This window comes from Camellia sinensis, chromosome 15 (genome assembly GCF_055761805.1).
Source record: "Camellia sinensis isolate YWXY chromosome 15, ASM5576180v1, whole genome shotgun sequence".
In the NCBI taxonomy this organism is placed as follows: Eukaryota; Viridiplantae; Streptophyta; class Magnoliopsida; order Ericales; family Theaceae; genus Camellia; species Camellia sinensis.
Window position 1 is genome coordinate 15030256 of NC_138975.1, and position 17694 is coordinate 15047949.

General features: G+C 33.4%; 1 protein-coding gene and 1 pseudogene across 1 annotated transcript; one reads left to right on the forward strand and one right to left on the reverse strand.

The window, feature by feature from the left end:
• Window positions 1-2483: 2483 nt before the first annotated feature.
• On the forward strand, window positions 2484-2975 carry LOC145812812 (protein FAR-RED IMPAIRED RESPONSE 1 pseudogene; annotated as a pseudogene).
• Window positions 2976-12493: 9518 nt separating this feature from the next.
• LOC114261442 (protein FAR-RED IMPAIRED RESPONSE 1-like) lies at window positions 12494-13177 on the reverse strand. The gene is made up of 2 exons (XM_082908038.1): window positions 13105-13177; window positions 12494-12840 (listed from the first exon to the last, which is right to left on the reverse strand). Exons 1-2 carry the CDS (start codon window positions 13175-13177, stop codon window positions 12494-12496), a joined length of 420 nt encoding a protein of 139 aa, XP_082764164.1.
• Between the last annotated feature and the right edge of the window lie 4517 nt (window positions 13178-17694).

Genomic DNA, 17694 nt, shown 5'->3' on the forward strand with positions numbered 1-17694 from the left:
CAGCCACTGTTGTACAGTTAAATGGATCAATTTTGAGATATTTTTGTAAATACAAATGTGAGTAAATAAATGAAAAAACGATATTCGATTAACTTGATTTTTTACAAATATATTCATATATTTTAAAATATGAATGATTCAGATTATCAAGAATGACTTCTATGTATCCTACATAAGAGCCTCCCCAAATCCGATCAGGATCATTCTTAAAGTTGCCCACGGATTAGGTGACGATTGTTCTTATAAATAGTATTATTGAAGGAAAACAAGGCCCTTTTGGTGCAGCATAGCAAGGGTTCTTGTGAATTTAATTAATTTTTTTTCTCTTCAAATTTGGGAGTTTATGTCTTATTTTTAGTGCAACATATTGTTTGTGGTTACACTTGAAAGTAGTTTAAATAAATTAAGATAAAAATAAAGCAGTGGCGATACAAACCCCCTCCAAAACCGACCCCCTCTGAGGTGGCACCTGCTGAAGTCATGTGAAGAAGAATTGCACAATGAAGAAGTTGTGATACACGCAACTGAAAGATAAAAAAAATATAGGCTGAAAACAAAGACAAAAAAAAAAAAAAAGCGGGAAGCTACACAACGTCGACCCTGATATTTCCTTCTTCCCCACCCCTGTCCGTCTTCCCTCTTCCATCGTGCGTCCGCCATAGCTCTCCGGCCATAACTCTGTGTATCTCGCTCTACGGATCTTTGATCGCATTCCGATAGCATTTTGTCAGGTAATGTTACTCGAAAACCCCTCATTCTCCCTTTCTCTCTCTCTATCTACATATATTGATCAATCTCTGTGAAATGTCTGTATATAATCTTATAAATAATGATGGTTTATTTCAACAATAACACATTGGGGATCGAAATCATTTGTATGTGAAAAGGAGAAGGTGAAATACTTATTAAGAAATACAGACATTTCAACTAAACAGATGAGTGGAAAAGAGGAGTTGTGATGTTAATGTGCAATTTGTAATGTATTTGGCTCGTATTTGGGGCTCTAATATAACATTAAATGTGTTTAGAATTGCTTTGTTTTTCGCTAATTATTTCTTTGCAGGTTATTGGCAAATAAATGACTGTACATTATTGGCCCGTTTGTTTTGGGAGATAGAATGGAGGGGATTGATAGTGAGGGGATTGTTAGTGAGGGGATTGATAGTGAGGGGATTAATAGTGAGGGGATTAATAGTGAGGGGATTGATAGTGAGGGGATTAATAATGAGGAATTGTTAAATTATTTTTATATAAAATAATAAAACAAATAAAAAAATATAAAAAATTAAACATTATATTTTAAAAAAAATTCCCAATATATAAAAAATAAAAAAATTTCTAATCCCCTCACTATTTTCTAATACCATCTCTACCTCCTCCTTACCAATCCCCCTTCCAAGGGTATTAGCAATACCAAGGGACTAATAGTCCCAACCCTTTCTCTGCAAACAAACAGGGACTTTAGTAATACCTTGGTATTACTAGTCCCAATACCCTCCCTATAGCCCAAAACAAACGGGGCCTATAAGTATGACTTTGCTTCTGTGAATATTTAGTTTCTTTTGGTGTTTATGGTTTCACTTTCTAATCCCAGTGCTTGAAAATCATAATTTTCACTTGGTTAATTTAGCCCTATTAGTCAAATGGCTCAAGAACAGTAAATGAGCTATAGTAGACGAAATCTTCTTTTATCATTAGCTTTTTGAATAATCTTCTATATGGTTAATTTAGCCATATAATCTTATAAATAATGATGGTTCATTTCAACAATAACATACAAATGTTGAAATGTCTGTATTTCTTATTAGTTTCATTGAAATTCATTGGGGATCGAAACAAAGGCCACTATTAGTTTCATGGTTTAAATTCATTGTGGTGAGATTGAAATTATTATTAGCTAAAATAATCTTATAGCTCATAGAGTTATTATCAGCTAAAATAATCTTATAGCTCATAGCTCATAGACTGAAATTATTATCAGCTAAAATTATTAGTTTCATAACAGTTTCAAAGTTTCCAATCATCTTATAAAATAATTATTCTAAAATCATTCTATTTGAATTTCATTTTTGATTCTCATAGAATGGAGGTTGATTCAAATGATGGTGACAATCCTTCAGTAAATAAGGTTGAACAAGTTAAAGAACCTAAGAAGGGTATGTGTTTTAGCTCAAGGGAAGAAGTGTACACATTTTATGTCGCATATGCTAAGATATGCTAAGCATGTTGGCTTTTCTATAGCTCATAGAGCATAACATTTTAGAGATGATGGCCAATTAAAAAACTTTGTAATTGAATGTTCTCGAGCGGGGGAGAGAAAAAAGAAATCAGAAGTGAACCCTTTTAAGCCATCTTTGTCCACAAAAATTGGTTGCAAAGTAAGGGTATGAGGTACTCTACAAAAGAATGGGACATATATGTTAACCACAGTTAACCTTGAGCATAATCATGATTTGATTCCCACTAACTCTCGTCATTTTGCAATGAATAAGAAAATTCGTACTCCTGTGACAAAAAGATTAGAAATCAATGATCAAACAGGGATTGGGGTGTCTAGGAACTATCATTCAATGGTTGTTAAAGCAGGGGGATACGAGTCATTGACATTTGATGAGCGAGATGCAATGAATTACATTAATAGAGCTAGAAGATTAAGACTTGGTGAAGGTGATGCCAAAACACTTCAAAGTTATTTTATGAGGATGCAAGCACATAGTGAGAAATTCTTTTATGTGATTGATGTTGATGAGGAGTTTCGCATTAGAAACTTGTTTTGGGCTGATGCAAGGAGTCGGGCTATGTATGAATCATTTGGATATGTTGTTTCATTTGACATTACTTATCTAACGAACAAATATGACATGCCATTTGCTCCATTTGTAGGAGTCAATCACCATGGACAGTCTATTTTGCTTGGTTGTGGATTGTTATCTAGTGAAGACATCGACACATTTGTTTGGCTATTCAAGTCATGATTAAGTTGCAGTCAAATAATCCTCCAAAAGCTATCATAACTGATCAGTGCAGAGCTATGCAAAATGGTATAGAAATTGTCTTTCCACAGGCCCGGCATCGATGGTGCTTATGGCATGTAATGAAGAAAATACCGGAGAACTTGAAAGGATATGCTCAGTATGAACCCATAAAGTTGGCTATGCAAAATGCAGTTTATGATTGTTTGACAAGAGATGAATTTGAGGAAAAATAGGAAGAGATGCTTACTAAATTCAATCTTTATGATAATGAGTGGTTGGGGGTACTATATCATGAGCGGCATCGATGGATTCCTGTATATGTTAAAGACATTTTTTGGGCTGGCATGTCAACAACACAACGAAGTGAAAGCATGAATGCATTTTTTGATGGATATGTCAACCCGAAGACTACATTAAAACAATTTGTTGAGTAATATGACAATTCAATGAGAAGTAAGGTAGAGAAAGAGAAGAAATCAGACTTCAAGTCTCGACACAAATTGTTTGATTGTCTAACTATATATGACTTTGAGAAGCAATTTCAGCAAGCCTACACCAATACGAAATTCAAAGAAGTTCAAGGAGAGTTGAAGAGATTAGTGTGTTGTTCCTTGATTGTCAAAGAGGATGAAGCAATTTATACAGATAATGTCCAATAAACGATGGTAGTTTGTGACAAGATGAAGCATGTGGACTTTGTTGTGTATTTTAATTCAATTGAATGTGAAGTTCAATGTATGTGTCGGTTGTTTCAGTTTAGAGGCATTATGTGTGCTCACTCACTCGCGGTGCTTGTGACAAGGTGCATAAATGAGGTGCAAGTAAGTACATTTTGCCACGTTAGAGGAAAGATTTGGTTCGAGAGTACACATGCATCAAAACCACGTACACTGGCTTTGGGGATGATTTCAACACAAGTTGCTATGAGAGGATGAACAAGAAATTGATTGCCATTGTACAACTTGCTGGTAATTCGGAAGGGAAAATTAAAATTATAGACCTTGGGTTGGATGAAATGAAGGATAGAGTCATGCACGATGAATCGGGTGATGGGAGTAATTTACCACCTCTGCTAATAGGATATCATCTTTTAGAAAAAGTCCGATTGCCACCGATTGTACATCGGGTGCTAGTACGAGGAAGGTGGTTAGTCCTTTGGTTGTTTGGCGAAGAGGCCGTCCAGTTACGAAACGAAAGGTTGCCAAAGTAGATCAAATAGTGAATCGGTTCAAGGCAACGGCAGAAAAACAAACAAAAGCAAAGGTAAATTGTATATTGAATTGAACTTGTATATTGAATTGAACTTGTTTTTAATTTTTTTAACAAACTCTTTTCAAGGACATTTTTACAAACTCTTGAACCAATATAGGCTGCTAAGGTGCTTTAATTTGAAGCTCAAGTTCAAGCTCAAGCTTAAGCTCAAGCTCAAGCTTATACATCATATTATCCTTATATAGTTGGCATGCAAAATAGTGTGTATGCACCGGTATGTGTTCATAAGACGACTTTACATCAATTTTTTGTTTTCATTTACAAATATTTTGTAACATGTACTTTTTTACTTCAATTATGACAGGTCGTAAATGCTATTGGAGGCACATCTCTTATCCCATCGGACTTTGTAAGCAGCACACCGAGAAGTTTGATGAGTGCTCCAACTCAAATGTTTGGGTCTGGATCTCTAACCCCATCGGGTTCTAATGCATGCACAGCGGGAATGAATGATGGACATTGCATAGCGGGAATGAATGATGGACATTGTACAAATGTTTGACTAGTTTATTGAACATTGACATTTTGTTTTAGAGATTGAAACTTATTATGTTAAGTCCCATGTTAGATGTGTAACACATGTTGTGTATGAATTTGCAAGATTGGTTATTATTAAGTCCCACTTTATTGGTTATGCAAGATTGGTCTTTGAGTTCATGGCTTATTTGGACAATCTGTCTTTCAACATTTTGAGTTCACAGTTGATGGTTTAAAAAAATCTGTTTCAGTTTGCTATTTTGACGGTGTTTGAGCATTTTGATAGTGTTTGAGCATGATTTTTTTAGAGTTCATACAAAATCTCTCTTGACAGTTCATGGTTTAAGAAATCTGTGAAAAAATCTATTTTTTAGTTTGCTATTTTGACAGTATTTAAAAAAAAATCTGATTTTTTCAGTTCATGGTTCAAACTACCAAACTGTCTTTAAAAATCTGTCTTTGAAATTCTGAAAATCTGTTTTTTAGTTTTCTATTTTGACAGTATTTGAGCCAAAATCTGATTTTTTCAGTTCATGGTTCACATCCTCTAAAAGCCAATTATGATTTCAGTTTTCAAGTTCATGGTTTGACATAGATCTGTATAACTGATTTCAGTTATGATTTCAGTTATGAAAAAATAGTAAACCATCTGACATAGTTTGAAATTATGGTTTCAGATGGTTTACTAGTTTTTCAAACCATATTTTTTCAAACCATGATTTCAGTTTCAAACCATCTACAAGTAAACTATCTGACATAGTAAACCACACATAGTAGATCATGGTTTGACATTTTGATTTCAGTTATGATTTCAGAATAACTGAGCCAAAATCACTATTCCAGTTTTCTATTTTGTAGGAGCCAAAAATCAGTTCATGTTTGGCTATTCAAGTCCTTACATTGGGAAGGGATTCACATCCTTACATGCTCAAATCTGTAAAAAAATTTGTAAAAAAACCTGTCTATAAAAAAATCTGTCATGGTTCATGCTCAAGTCTGTAAAAAATCTGTCTGTAAAAGAATCTGACATGGTTCATGCACAAACTATGTCAAACTGGTTCATGGTTCAGTTCATGGTTCATGCTCAATAATTCAACAATAACAATTCAACAATAACACGGTTCATGTTGGTTCATTTTCAACAATAACTCATCAAAGCTTCAACAATTCAACACTAACACATCATTCCATGTTGGTTCATTTCCATTCCATGCACCAAAATCATCTGTATGTGAAAATCATCAAGGCTACAACAATTCAACAATAACACATCTTCATTCTACAACAATTCCATAATAACACATCTTCATTCCACATCTTCATTCAACAATTCAACAATTCAACAATTCATTTCCATTCCACTCAAAAATAACAAACTGTTTCTTACTAATACATATTCCATTCCACAACAAAACATAGTTCAATCTACTTCTACTTCTACTTCTACTTTTACTTCTAACTAACATTACATCTTCATGAGTGATAAGACACCAATTACAAGCAACACAAACATCAGAAATTCTATTTTTTGCATCTTTGCACTCTGAATTCGATGTTGTTCCGTCATAGATCTTTATTGTTCGGTCATAGCTTGAAGTTGTTCCATCATAGATCTTAGCAGTTCTCTTCTACTTGTCTTGGAATTTCATGATCCCCACATTGTGAATTCATAGGCACACACCATCCAGTGAAAGTACCACAACCATTACAAGAGTAGAATAACTTTTTTTTGTTTCGATCGGTCTCAGAAATTCGAATCGTGGCCTTTTTATTACATGTAGGACAATTTTTGTTCAAGTACGTCAACTGATCTGAGCTACTACCGTTGACAGTTGAACTTGACATCTGCAATAACAAGTTATCCTCATTAAACTAGTGAATAAAGATTATTTCAGCTCATGATGTATAGTGAGTAAAGACTGCATTTAAGAGGGACATTCACCACTTTTTCAATCTTCCTTCCTATGTCAAAAGGCCATGCTCAATTCCCATACTCAATTCTATGTTTAGTCTCATAATTATTCTACATTCAAGTTGACAATAAGTTCAGTGAATATGCACTAATCAGTTATGTATAAGTTCAGTGAATATACACTAATCAGTCTAATCAGTTTCAATCTTCCTATGGCTATGCTATTGAGTTTAATCAGTTTAATTAGTTTATCAGAATATGCACTAATCAGTCTAATCAGTTTATCATGTATAGCCAAACTATTGAGAAATCAGATTCTATATAATTGAGTTTTCAATCTTCCTATGGCTATGCCTATGGCTTTGCATCTCAGCAGTTATGTATCTCAATGATACATAATTGAGATTTAAATTGAGCTACATAATTGTGATTTATCATGTATAGCCAAACTATTGACAAAAATCAGATTTTATCATGGCTATGCCTATCAAATTATACATGTAAAATTGCATCTCAGATTATGTAAAATTGAATTGCATCTCAGATTATTATTATTGTTGAAATAAACCATCATTATTTATAAGATTATATACAGACATTTCACAGAGATTGATCAATGTATGTAGATAGAGAGAGAGAGGGAGAATGAGGGGTTTTCGAGTAACATTACCTGACAAAATGCTATCGGAATGCGATTGAAGATCCGTAGAGCGAGATACAGAGAGTTATGGCCGAAGAGCTATGGCCGTCGACGGAGGAGAGCTATGGCGGACGCACGATGGAAGAGGGAAGAGGGAAGACGGACAGGGGTGGGGAAGAAGGAAATATCAGGGTCGACGTTGTGTAACTTCCCGCTTTTTTTTTTGTCTTTGTTTTCAGCCTATATTTTTTTTGTCTTTCAGTTGCGTGTATCACACCTTCTTCATTGTGCAATTCTTCTTCACATGACTTCAACAGGTGCCACCTCAGAGGGGGTTGTGGGGGTCGATTTTGAAGGGGGTCTGTATTGGCACTGGCTACCAAAAATGTTTCTAACCCTCTCAAAAACAAACCCCCACGACCCCCTCTGAGTTGGACAGGCACGTGATAGGTCACGTGATATATAGGGGCCACGCACCTCCTCTTTCAGAATTCAAAATGGAAAATATAGCTCTATGACAATGAGAGACGAGAGGCAGACGACTCCTCAACTCGACGGACAGTTCTCTTTCACTCGACGAATAGCTCCTCAACTCCCAACTCCGATGGCCAACTCTCTCAGCTCCTTCCTTTCACTCCGATGTCCTTAACTCCGACGCCCGACGCCCGACTCTCGACTCTCGACTCCTTCTCTCCCTCTCTTTCCATCTCATTCGATGGACGGACTCCTCCCATTCACGCCGACGACAGGTCCTTCTGACGCCCTACTCTGTCCTCCCGAGTCCTGACTCCCTCTATTTCCATCCCATTGACAACGAGGTAATCTGGTGTATATATATATATATCTATTTGCTGATTTGTCAATAGTTTCGCTATACATGATAAATCACAATTTGTAGCTCAATTTTAAATCTCAATTGTGTATCATTGAGATACATAACTACTGAGATGCAAAGCTATAGGCATAGCCATAGGAAGATTGAAAACTCAATTATGTAGAATCTGATTTCTCAATAGTTTGGCTATACATGATAAACTGATTAGACTGATTAGTGCATATTCTGATAAACTGATTAAACTGATTAAACTCAATAGCATAGCCATAGGAAGATTGAAACTGATTAGACTGATTAGTGCATATTCACTGAACTTATACATAACTGATTAGTGCATATTCACTGAACTTATTGTCAACTTGAATGTAGAATAATTATGAGACTAAACATGGAATTGAGTATGGGAATTGAGCATGGCCTTTTGACATAGGAAGGAAGATTGAAAAAGTGGTGAATGTCCCTCTTAAATGCAGTCTTTACTCCCTATATATCATGAGCTGAAAAAATCTTTATTCACTAGTTTAATGAGGACAACTTGTTATTGCAGATGTCAAGTTCAATTATCAACGGTAGTAGCTCAGATCGGTTGACGTACTTGAACAAAAATTGTCCTACATGTAATAAAAAGGCCACGATTCGAATTTCTGAGACCGATCGAAACAAAAACAAGTTATTCTACTCTTATAATGGTTGTGGTACTTTCACTGGATGATGTGTGCCTATGAATTCACAATGTGGAGATCATGAAATTCCAAGACAAGTAGAAAGAGAACTGCTAAGATCTATGACGGAACAACTTCGAGCTATGACCGAACAACAAAGATCTATGACGGAACAACTTTGAATTCAGAGTGCAAAGACGCAAAAAATAGAATTTCTGATGCTTGTGTTGATTGTAATTGGTGTCTTATTACTTTTGAAGATGTAATGTTAGTTAGAAGTAGAAGTAGAAGTAGAAGTAGATTGAACTATATTTTGTTGTGGAATGGAATATGTATTAGTAAGAAACAGTTTGTTATTTTTTAGTGGAATGGAAATGAATTGTTGAATTGTTGAATTGTTATTGTTGAATGAAGATGTGGAATGAAGATGTGTTATTGTGGAATTGTTGTAGAATAAAGATGTGTTATTGTTGAATTGTTGAAGCCTTGATGATTTTCACATACAGATGATTTTGGTGCATGGAATGGAAATGAACCAACATGGAATGATGTGTTATTGTTGAATTGTTGAAGCCTTGATGAGTTATTGTTGAAAATGAACCAACATGAACTGTGTTATTGTTGAATTGTTATTGTTGAATTATTGAGCATGAACCATGAACTGAACCATGAACTGGTTTGACACAGTTTGTGCATGAACCATGTCAGATTTTCTTACAGACAGATTTTTTACAGATTTGAGCATGAACCATCACAGTTTGAGCATGAACCAGTTTTTTACAAATTTTTTATAGACAAATTTTTTGCAGATTTGAGCATGAACCATGACAGTTTGAGCATGAATTATGACAGATTTTTTTACAAACAGGTTTTTTTACATATTTGAGCATGTAAGGATGTGAATCCCTTCCCAATGTAAGGACTTAAATAGCCAAACATGAACTAATTTTTGGCTCCTACAAAATAGAAAACTGGCATACAGATTTTGGCTCAGTTATTTTGAAATCATAACTGAAATCAAAATGTCAAACCATGATCTACTATGTGTGGTTTACTATGTCAGATGGTTTACTTGCAGATGGTTTGAAACTGAAATCATGGTTTGAAAAAATAGTAAACCATCTGAAACCATAATTTCAAACTATGTCAGATGGTTTACTATTTTTTCACAACTGAAATCAGTTATACAGATCTATGTCAAACCATGAACTTGAAAACTGAAATCATAACTGGCTTTTGGAGGATGTGAACCTTGAACTGAAAAAATCAGATTTTGGCTCAAATATTGTCAAAATAGAAAACTAAAAAACAGATTTTCAATTTTTCAAAGACAGATTTTTAAAGACAGTTTGGCAGTGTGAACCATAAACTAAAAAAATCAGATTTTTTTAAAATACTGTCAAAATAGCAAACTAAAAAACAGATTTTTTTACAGGTTTCTTAAACCATGAACTGTCAAGAGAGATTTTGCATGAACTCTCAAAAAATCATACTCAAACACTATCAAAATAGCAAATTGAAACAGATTTTTTTACAGATTTTTTTAAACCATCAACTGTGAACTCAAAATGCTAAAAGACAGATTGTCAAAATAAACTTTGAACTCAAAGACCAATCTTGCATAACCAATAAAGTGGGACTTAATAATAACCAATCTTGCAAATTCATACACAACATGTGTTACACATCTAACATGGGACTTAACATAATAAGTTTCAATCTCAAAAACAAAATGTCAATGTTCAATAAACTAGTCAAACATTTCTACAATGTCCATCATTCATTCCCGCTGTGCATGCATTAGAACCCGATGGGGTTAGAGATCCAGGCCCAAACATTTGAGTTGGAGCACTTATCAAACTTCTCGGTGTGCCGCTTACAAAGTCCGATGGGATAAGAGATGTGCCTCCAATAGCATTTACGACCTGTCATAATTGAAGTAAAAAAGTACATGTTACAAAATATTTGTAAATGAAAACAAAAAATTGATGTAAAGTCATCTTATGAACACATACCGGTGCATACACACTATTTTGCATGCCAACCATATAAGGATAATATGATGTATAAGCTTGAGCTTGAGCTTGAACTTGAACTTGAGCTTGAGCTTGAGCTTTAAATTGAAGCACCTTAGCAGCCTATATTGGTTCAAGAGTTTGTAAAAATGTACTTGAAAAGAGTTTGTTAAAAAAATTAAAAACAAGTTCAATTCAATATACAAGTTCAATTCAATATACAATTTACCGTTGCTTTTGTTTATTTTTTTGCCGTTGCCTTGAACCGATTCACTATTTGATCTACTTTGGCAACCTTTCGTTTTGTAACTGGACGACCTCTTCGCCGAACAACCAAAGGACTAACCACCTTCCTCGTACTAGCACCCGATGTACAACCGGGGGCAATCGAACTTTTTCTAGAAGATGGTATCCTATTAGTAGAAAGCAGTAAATTACTCCCATTACCCGATTCATCGTGCATGACTCTATCCTTTATTTCATCCAACCCAAGGTCTATTATTTTAATTTTCCGCTCCGAATTACCAGCAAGTTGTACAATGGCGATCAATTTCTTGTTCATTCTCTCGTAGTAACTTGTATTGAAATCATCCCCAAAGCCAGTGTATGTGGTTTTGATGCATGTGTACTCTCGAACCAAATCTTTCCTCCAACGCGGCAAAATGTACTTATTTGGCACCTCATTTATGCACCTTCTCACAAGCACCGCGAGTGAGTGAGCACACATAATGCCTCTAAACTGAAACAATCGACACATACATTGAACTTCATATTCAATTGAATTAAAATACACAACAAAGTCCACATGCTTCATTTTGTCACAAACTACCATCGTTGCTTGGACATTATATGTACAAATTGCTCCATCCTCTTTGACAATCAAGGCCTGACAGTACACTAATCTTTTCAACTCTCCTTGAACTTCTTTGAATTTTGCATTGGTGTAGGCTTGCTAAAATTGCTTCTCAAAGCCATATGTAGTTAGACAATCAAACAATTTGTGTCGAGACTTGAAGTCTGATTTCTTCTCTTTCTTCTCTTTCTCTACCTTACTTCTCAACGCATTGTCATATTGTTCAACAAATTGTTTTAATGTAGTCTTCGGGTTGACATATCCATCAAAAGATACATTCATGCTTCCACTTCGTTGTGTTGTTGACATCCCAGCCCAAAAAATGTCTTTAACATATACAGGAACCCATCAATGCCGCTCAAGATATAGTACCCCCAACCACTCATTATCATAAAGATTGAATTTAGTAAGCATCTCTTCCCATTTTTCCTTAAATTTATCTCTTGTCAAACAATCATAAACTGCATTTTGTATAGCCAACTTTATGGGTTCATACTGAGCATATCCTTTGAACTTCTCCAGTATTTTCTTCATTACATGCCATAAGCACCATCGATACCGGGCCAGTGGAAAGACAATTTCTATACCATTTTGCATAGCTCTGCACTGATCAGTTATGATAGCTTTTGGAGGATTATTTGGCATGCAACTTAACCACGACTCGAATAGCCAAACAAATGTGTCGGTGTCTTCACTGGATAACAATTCACAACCAAGCAAAATAGATTGTCCATGGTGATTGACTCCTACAAATGGAGCAAATGGCATGTCATATTTGTTCGTCAGATAAGTTGTCTCAAATGAAACAACATCTCCAAATGATTCATACATAGCCTGACTCCTTGCATAAGCTCAAAACAAGTTTCTAATGCGAAACTCCTCATCAACATCAATCACATAAAAGAATTTCTCACTATGTGCTTGCATCCTCATAAAATAACTTTGAAGTGATTCGACATCACCTTCACCAACCCTTAATCTTCTAGCTCTATTAATGTAATTCCTTGCATCGCGCTCATCAAATGTCAATAACTCGTATCCCCCTGCTTCAACAACCATTGAATGATAGTTCCTAGACACCCCAATCCCTGCTTGATCATTGATTTCTAATCTTCTCTTCACAGGAGTACGAATTTTCTTATTCATTACAAAATGACGAGAGTCAGTGGGAATCAAATCATGATTATGCTCAAGGTTAACTGTGGTTAACATATGTGTCCCATTCTTTTGTAGAGTACCTCATACCTTTGCTTTGCAACCAATTTTTATGGACAAAGATGGCTTCAAAGGGTTCACTTCTGATTTCTTTTTTCTTTCCCCCGCTCGAGAACATTCAATTGCAAAGTTTTTTAATTGGCCATCATCTCCAAAATGTTGCGCTCTATGAGCTATAGAAAAGCCAACATGCTTAGCATATGCGACATAAAATGTGTACACTTCTTCCCTTGAGCTAAAACACATACCTTTCTTAGGTTCTTCAAGTTGTTCAACCTCATTTACTGAAGGATTGTCAACATCATTTGAATCAATCTCCATTTTATGAGAATCAAAAATGAAATTCAAATAGAATGATTTTAGAATAATTATTTTATAAGATGATTGGAAACTTTGAAACTGTTATGAAACTAATAATTTTAGTTGATAATAATTTCAGTCTATGAGCTATGAGCTATAAGATTATTTTAGCTGATAATAACTTTATGAGCTATAAGATTATTTTAGCTGATAATAACTTTATGAGCTATAAGATTATTTTAGCTGATAATAATTTCAGTCTCGCCACAATGAATTTAAACCATGAAACTAATAGTGGCCTTTGTTTCGATCCCCAATGAATTTCAATGAAACTAATAAGAAATACAAACATTTCAACATCTGTATGTTATTGTTGAAATGAACCATCATTATTTATAAGATTATATGGCTAAATTAACCATATAGAAGATTATTCAAAAAGCTAATGGTAAAAGAAGATTTCGTCTACTATAGCTCATTTACTGTTCTTGAGCCATTTGACTAATATGGCTAAATTAACCAAGTGAAAATTATGATTTTCAAGCACTGGGATTAGAAGGTGAAACCATTAACACCAAAAGAAACTGAATATTCACAGAAGCAAAGTCATGCTTATAATGTACAGGCATTTATTTGCCAATAACCTACAAATAAATAATTAGCCAAAAACAAAGCAATTCTAAACACATTTAATATTATATTAGAGCCCCAAATACGAGCCAAATGCATTACAAATTGCACATTAACATCACAACTCCTCTTTTCCACTCTTCTGTTTAGTTGAAATGTCTGTATTTCTTAATGAGTATTTCAACTTCTCCTTTTCACATACAGGTGATTTCGATCCCCAATGTGTTATTGTTGAAATAAACCATCATTTTTTATAAGATTATATACAGACATTTCACAGAGGATTGATCAATGTATGTAGATAGATAGAGAGAGAGAGAGAGAGAGAGAGAGAGAGAGGGAGAATGATGGGTTTTCGAGTAACATTACCTGACAAAATGCTATCGGAATGCGATCAAAGATCCATAGAGCGAGATACAGAAAGTTATGGCTGGAGAGCTATGGCCGTCGACGGAGGAGAGCTATGGTGGACGTACGATGGAAGAGGGAAGAGGGAAGACGAACAGGGGTGGGGAAGAAGGAAATATCAGGGTCGACGTTGTGTAGCTTCCCGCTTTTTTTTTTTGTCTTTGTTTTCAGCCTATATTTTTTTTGTCTTTCAGTTGCGTGTATCACACCTTCTTCATTGTGCAATTCTTCTTCACATGACTTCAACAGGTGCCACCTTAGAGGGGGTCGTGGGGGTCGGTTTTGGAGGGGGTCTGTATCGCCACTGTAATTTTTAATATTAAAAATTATAAAAACACCAAGGGTATTTATAAAATTTTATAAAGTTAATTCCATCATTGAATAACAAAACAAATAAGAATTAGTAGTTGTCTAACCAACACAATTTTTCTTAGTTCACTCATTAATAATCCTCACACTAACAATTTTCTTACTAACAATCTCATCCAATTTAATTATGAAAACAAACGATCCCTAATATGGATGGCGCATGTTGGGCTAGGTTAATAAAGAAATATTATTTTACAACAATAATTAAATATTTATCTTTACTTCATTTGTTCACTAGCAGTTAACTTATGCCATATGCGAAATAAGAGATTTTTTTAAAAAAAAATTATACTTGATAAATTATAGTTAAATTATTTATGTTTGTATTTATATATACATAGATATAAAATTATTTTTAAAAAATATGTTACAAGGTTTGCAATGCAAGTGAATAATATCAAAGCAGCTAATGATTAAAATTCATTTCAGGTATGGACCTCACTATACAAAAATTAGATCCAACTAACATATTATTTTTCTAATTAAATTTCTAGTAAAAAAAATTGGATTCGTAGACTTTTCCCAATAATTTTAGTCATTTTGTACTATATACAAAACTTTTTCATTATTTGCAAATAGTAATTGTGCCACACATTATTACATCCATGCATTTAAGAAATGCCAAAAATGATGTAGAGAGTGTATGGGCAGTGTAAAGTAGGTGCACCCAAGTTTAGGAAATTGGTAATTTGCATGCCAACACATCATGGAGGCCCTAATTGTACAAAGTTGTTGCAATAAATCTGGTACAGAAATTAATAAGAATCAATCAATTAAAGTAGTTTTGACTAGGCATAGGCCTCATTTGTCATGTACAAGTTAACTTATATGATTATATAAAGGGAGATATATAGATCAGTGGTATTTTGAATTTTTTATTTTATTTTATTTTTATAAATGCATAAAAAAGTTTAAGATTTTAATTATTAATATTTATAAAGTCACTATTGATTTGTAATAAAATTTTAAAAATATCACTGATGTGATATTTCTCCTTATATAAATTTGTCGGGAAATTTTATTAGGTGTGTACCATATGTATTTTTGGTTACGACTTTTGTATCCTTAGCTATGACTTAATATGTTGTAAATTATGACATATTGTGTTATTGATTATGACATTATTTTAGTTATGATTCAAGAATTATTTAGTTATATCTTATGTGATGTTTGGTCATAACTCAATATTTTTTTTAATTGTTTTATAGTTATGATTCCTTTAATATTGAATTATGTCATTTATGATAATCAAACTCATAAATAATATAACTCACATATGGTAGCATTACCCAAACTTCTTGTTTGGTACAACTTTTGATATTTTGTAAATAAAGTTAAATTATTTGATTAAATAAGTTGTCATATAGCTTCTCGCTTCTTCTTCCTTTTTTTTATTATTTAAATTTTATATATATATATATATATATATATATATATATTTATTTATTGCACAAATATGTAAAATATCCTAAAAAATTATAATTTAGATAAAAGATATTTAGGAGTTTTAAATAAAGTTAAAAAATAAAAACAAAAATTTTAACTTGAAAAAAATATCACTTCGTTTTTTGAGAGCCAAATAAGTTAAGTAAGTAATATTCAAAATGGCAACCAAACACTATTAGTTAATTTTTTTGAACAAATAAATTAAATAAATTAACTTATTAATATCACTATCATATTAGATGGTGCGCCTTCCATTAAATAGAATGTTTCACTCAAATTATTCTATTTATTTTTTTGAATAATCTTATATGTATTAATTGATCTATTAATTAATATATTAACAGATAATAGAATATAATTTTAAAAATTTTAAATATTTATAATTTATATAATGAGTGAAGTTATAATTTTAAAATAATAATATTAAATATATATTAATATATTAATTAATATATCAATTAAGACGTGTAAGGATTATCAATTGTTTTTTTAGTGGTTGGTTTTGTGTCCTTATACCTATTGTGTGCTATTATTTATGTGTGTGATTGAGTGGTCACGCACCACGCACGTCTACAACTTGACCAATCTTTGATGCCATTTTTCCTTAGGCACTTTCAATAGTACAATCATGTCTTGAGATATGGATCTTGAAATTTTATCTGAAAAGAGAAATATCCCATCTCTATTATTAGCTATTACTTACAATTATATTTTTGATGAGGCGATAAATAATAATAATTATTTATTTATTTTTAAAGTGTAAGATTATTTTACATAAAAGTGAGTCATATTATTAAGCCTTGGTTTGGTTTGGTTTTTGAATTGGGACTAAATAAGTACATAAGGACAAAAAAAAGTCACAAAATTATAAAATGACAAAACACTTAATTTTTGATGCAAAATTACCAAATTGACCCATATACAAACAAAAAGTCAAAAAAGCATCATTTCAAGTGGAGGGCAATTTTGTCATTCCAATGCCAAAAAGTCAAAAAAAGCTTAAACAAGAAAACCAAATAAACAAAAAAGTCTCAGGGTAAAAAAGTTAAAAAATCAAGTTTGCCAAACGACACCTAAGGGTAAAATTAGAAGTGCAAAATTTGAAGAATGTGCTACAAATCATCTAAAAATACATTACAACATAGGGATAATTTTATTTTTTATTTTTTTATTATTATTATTTTTTTTTAAGGAGAGATGATCCTTGCTTTATCTATAGTATTAGTAGGGATGTAAGATCCAATCATTGAGTGAAGATTCTTGCAAAGTTTCAATAAAAAAATTGAATCCTGCTACTGATAGCACTAAGAATCACAAATATCACAAATATCAAATATCAAAATATTTATAATATCTATAGATATTTTTACATGAAAAATGTTTGAGGGCCCGAAATCAATGACTCGAATTTGGCTCGAAACGCAAAACGACGTCGTTTTGCGTTTCGAATCTTTTTTTTTTCCCCCCATTTTTCTTCCTTTTCTTTCTTTCTTTCTTTTCTTCTTCTTCTTCTTTGTTTGAATACAGGCGAGAGAGAAACAGAGGCGAGAGGCGAGAGGCGAGAGAGAGTCGTCGTCGTCGTCGTCGTCGTCGCAGCTCGTCGGCCAATCGTCGCAGATTGTCACTCGTCGCATCGTAGCCCCACCTCCGCCTTGGCCTCTGCCTCCGCCTTCGCCTCCAGCCCC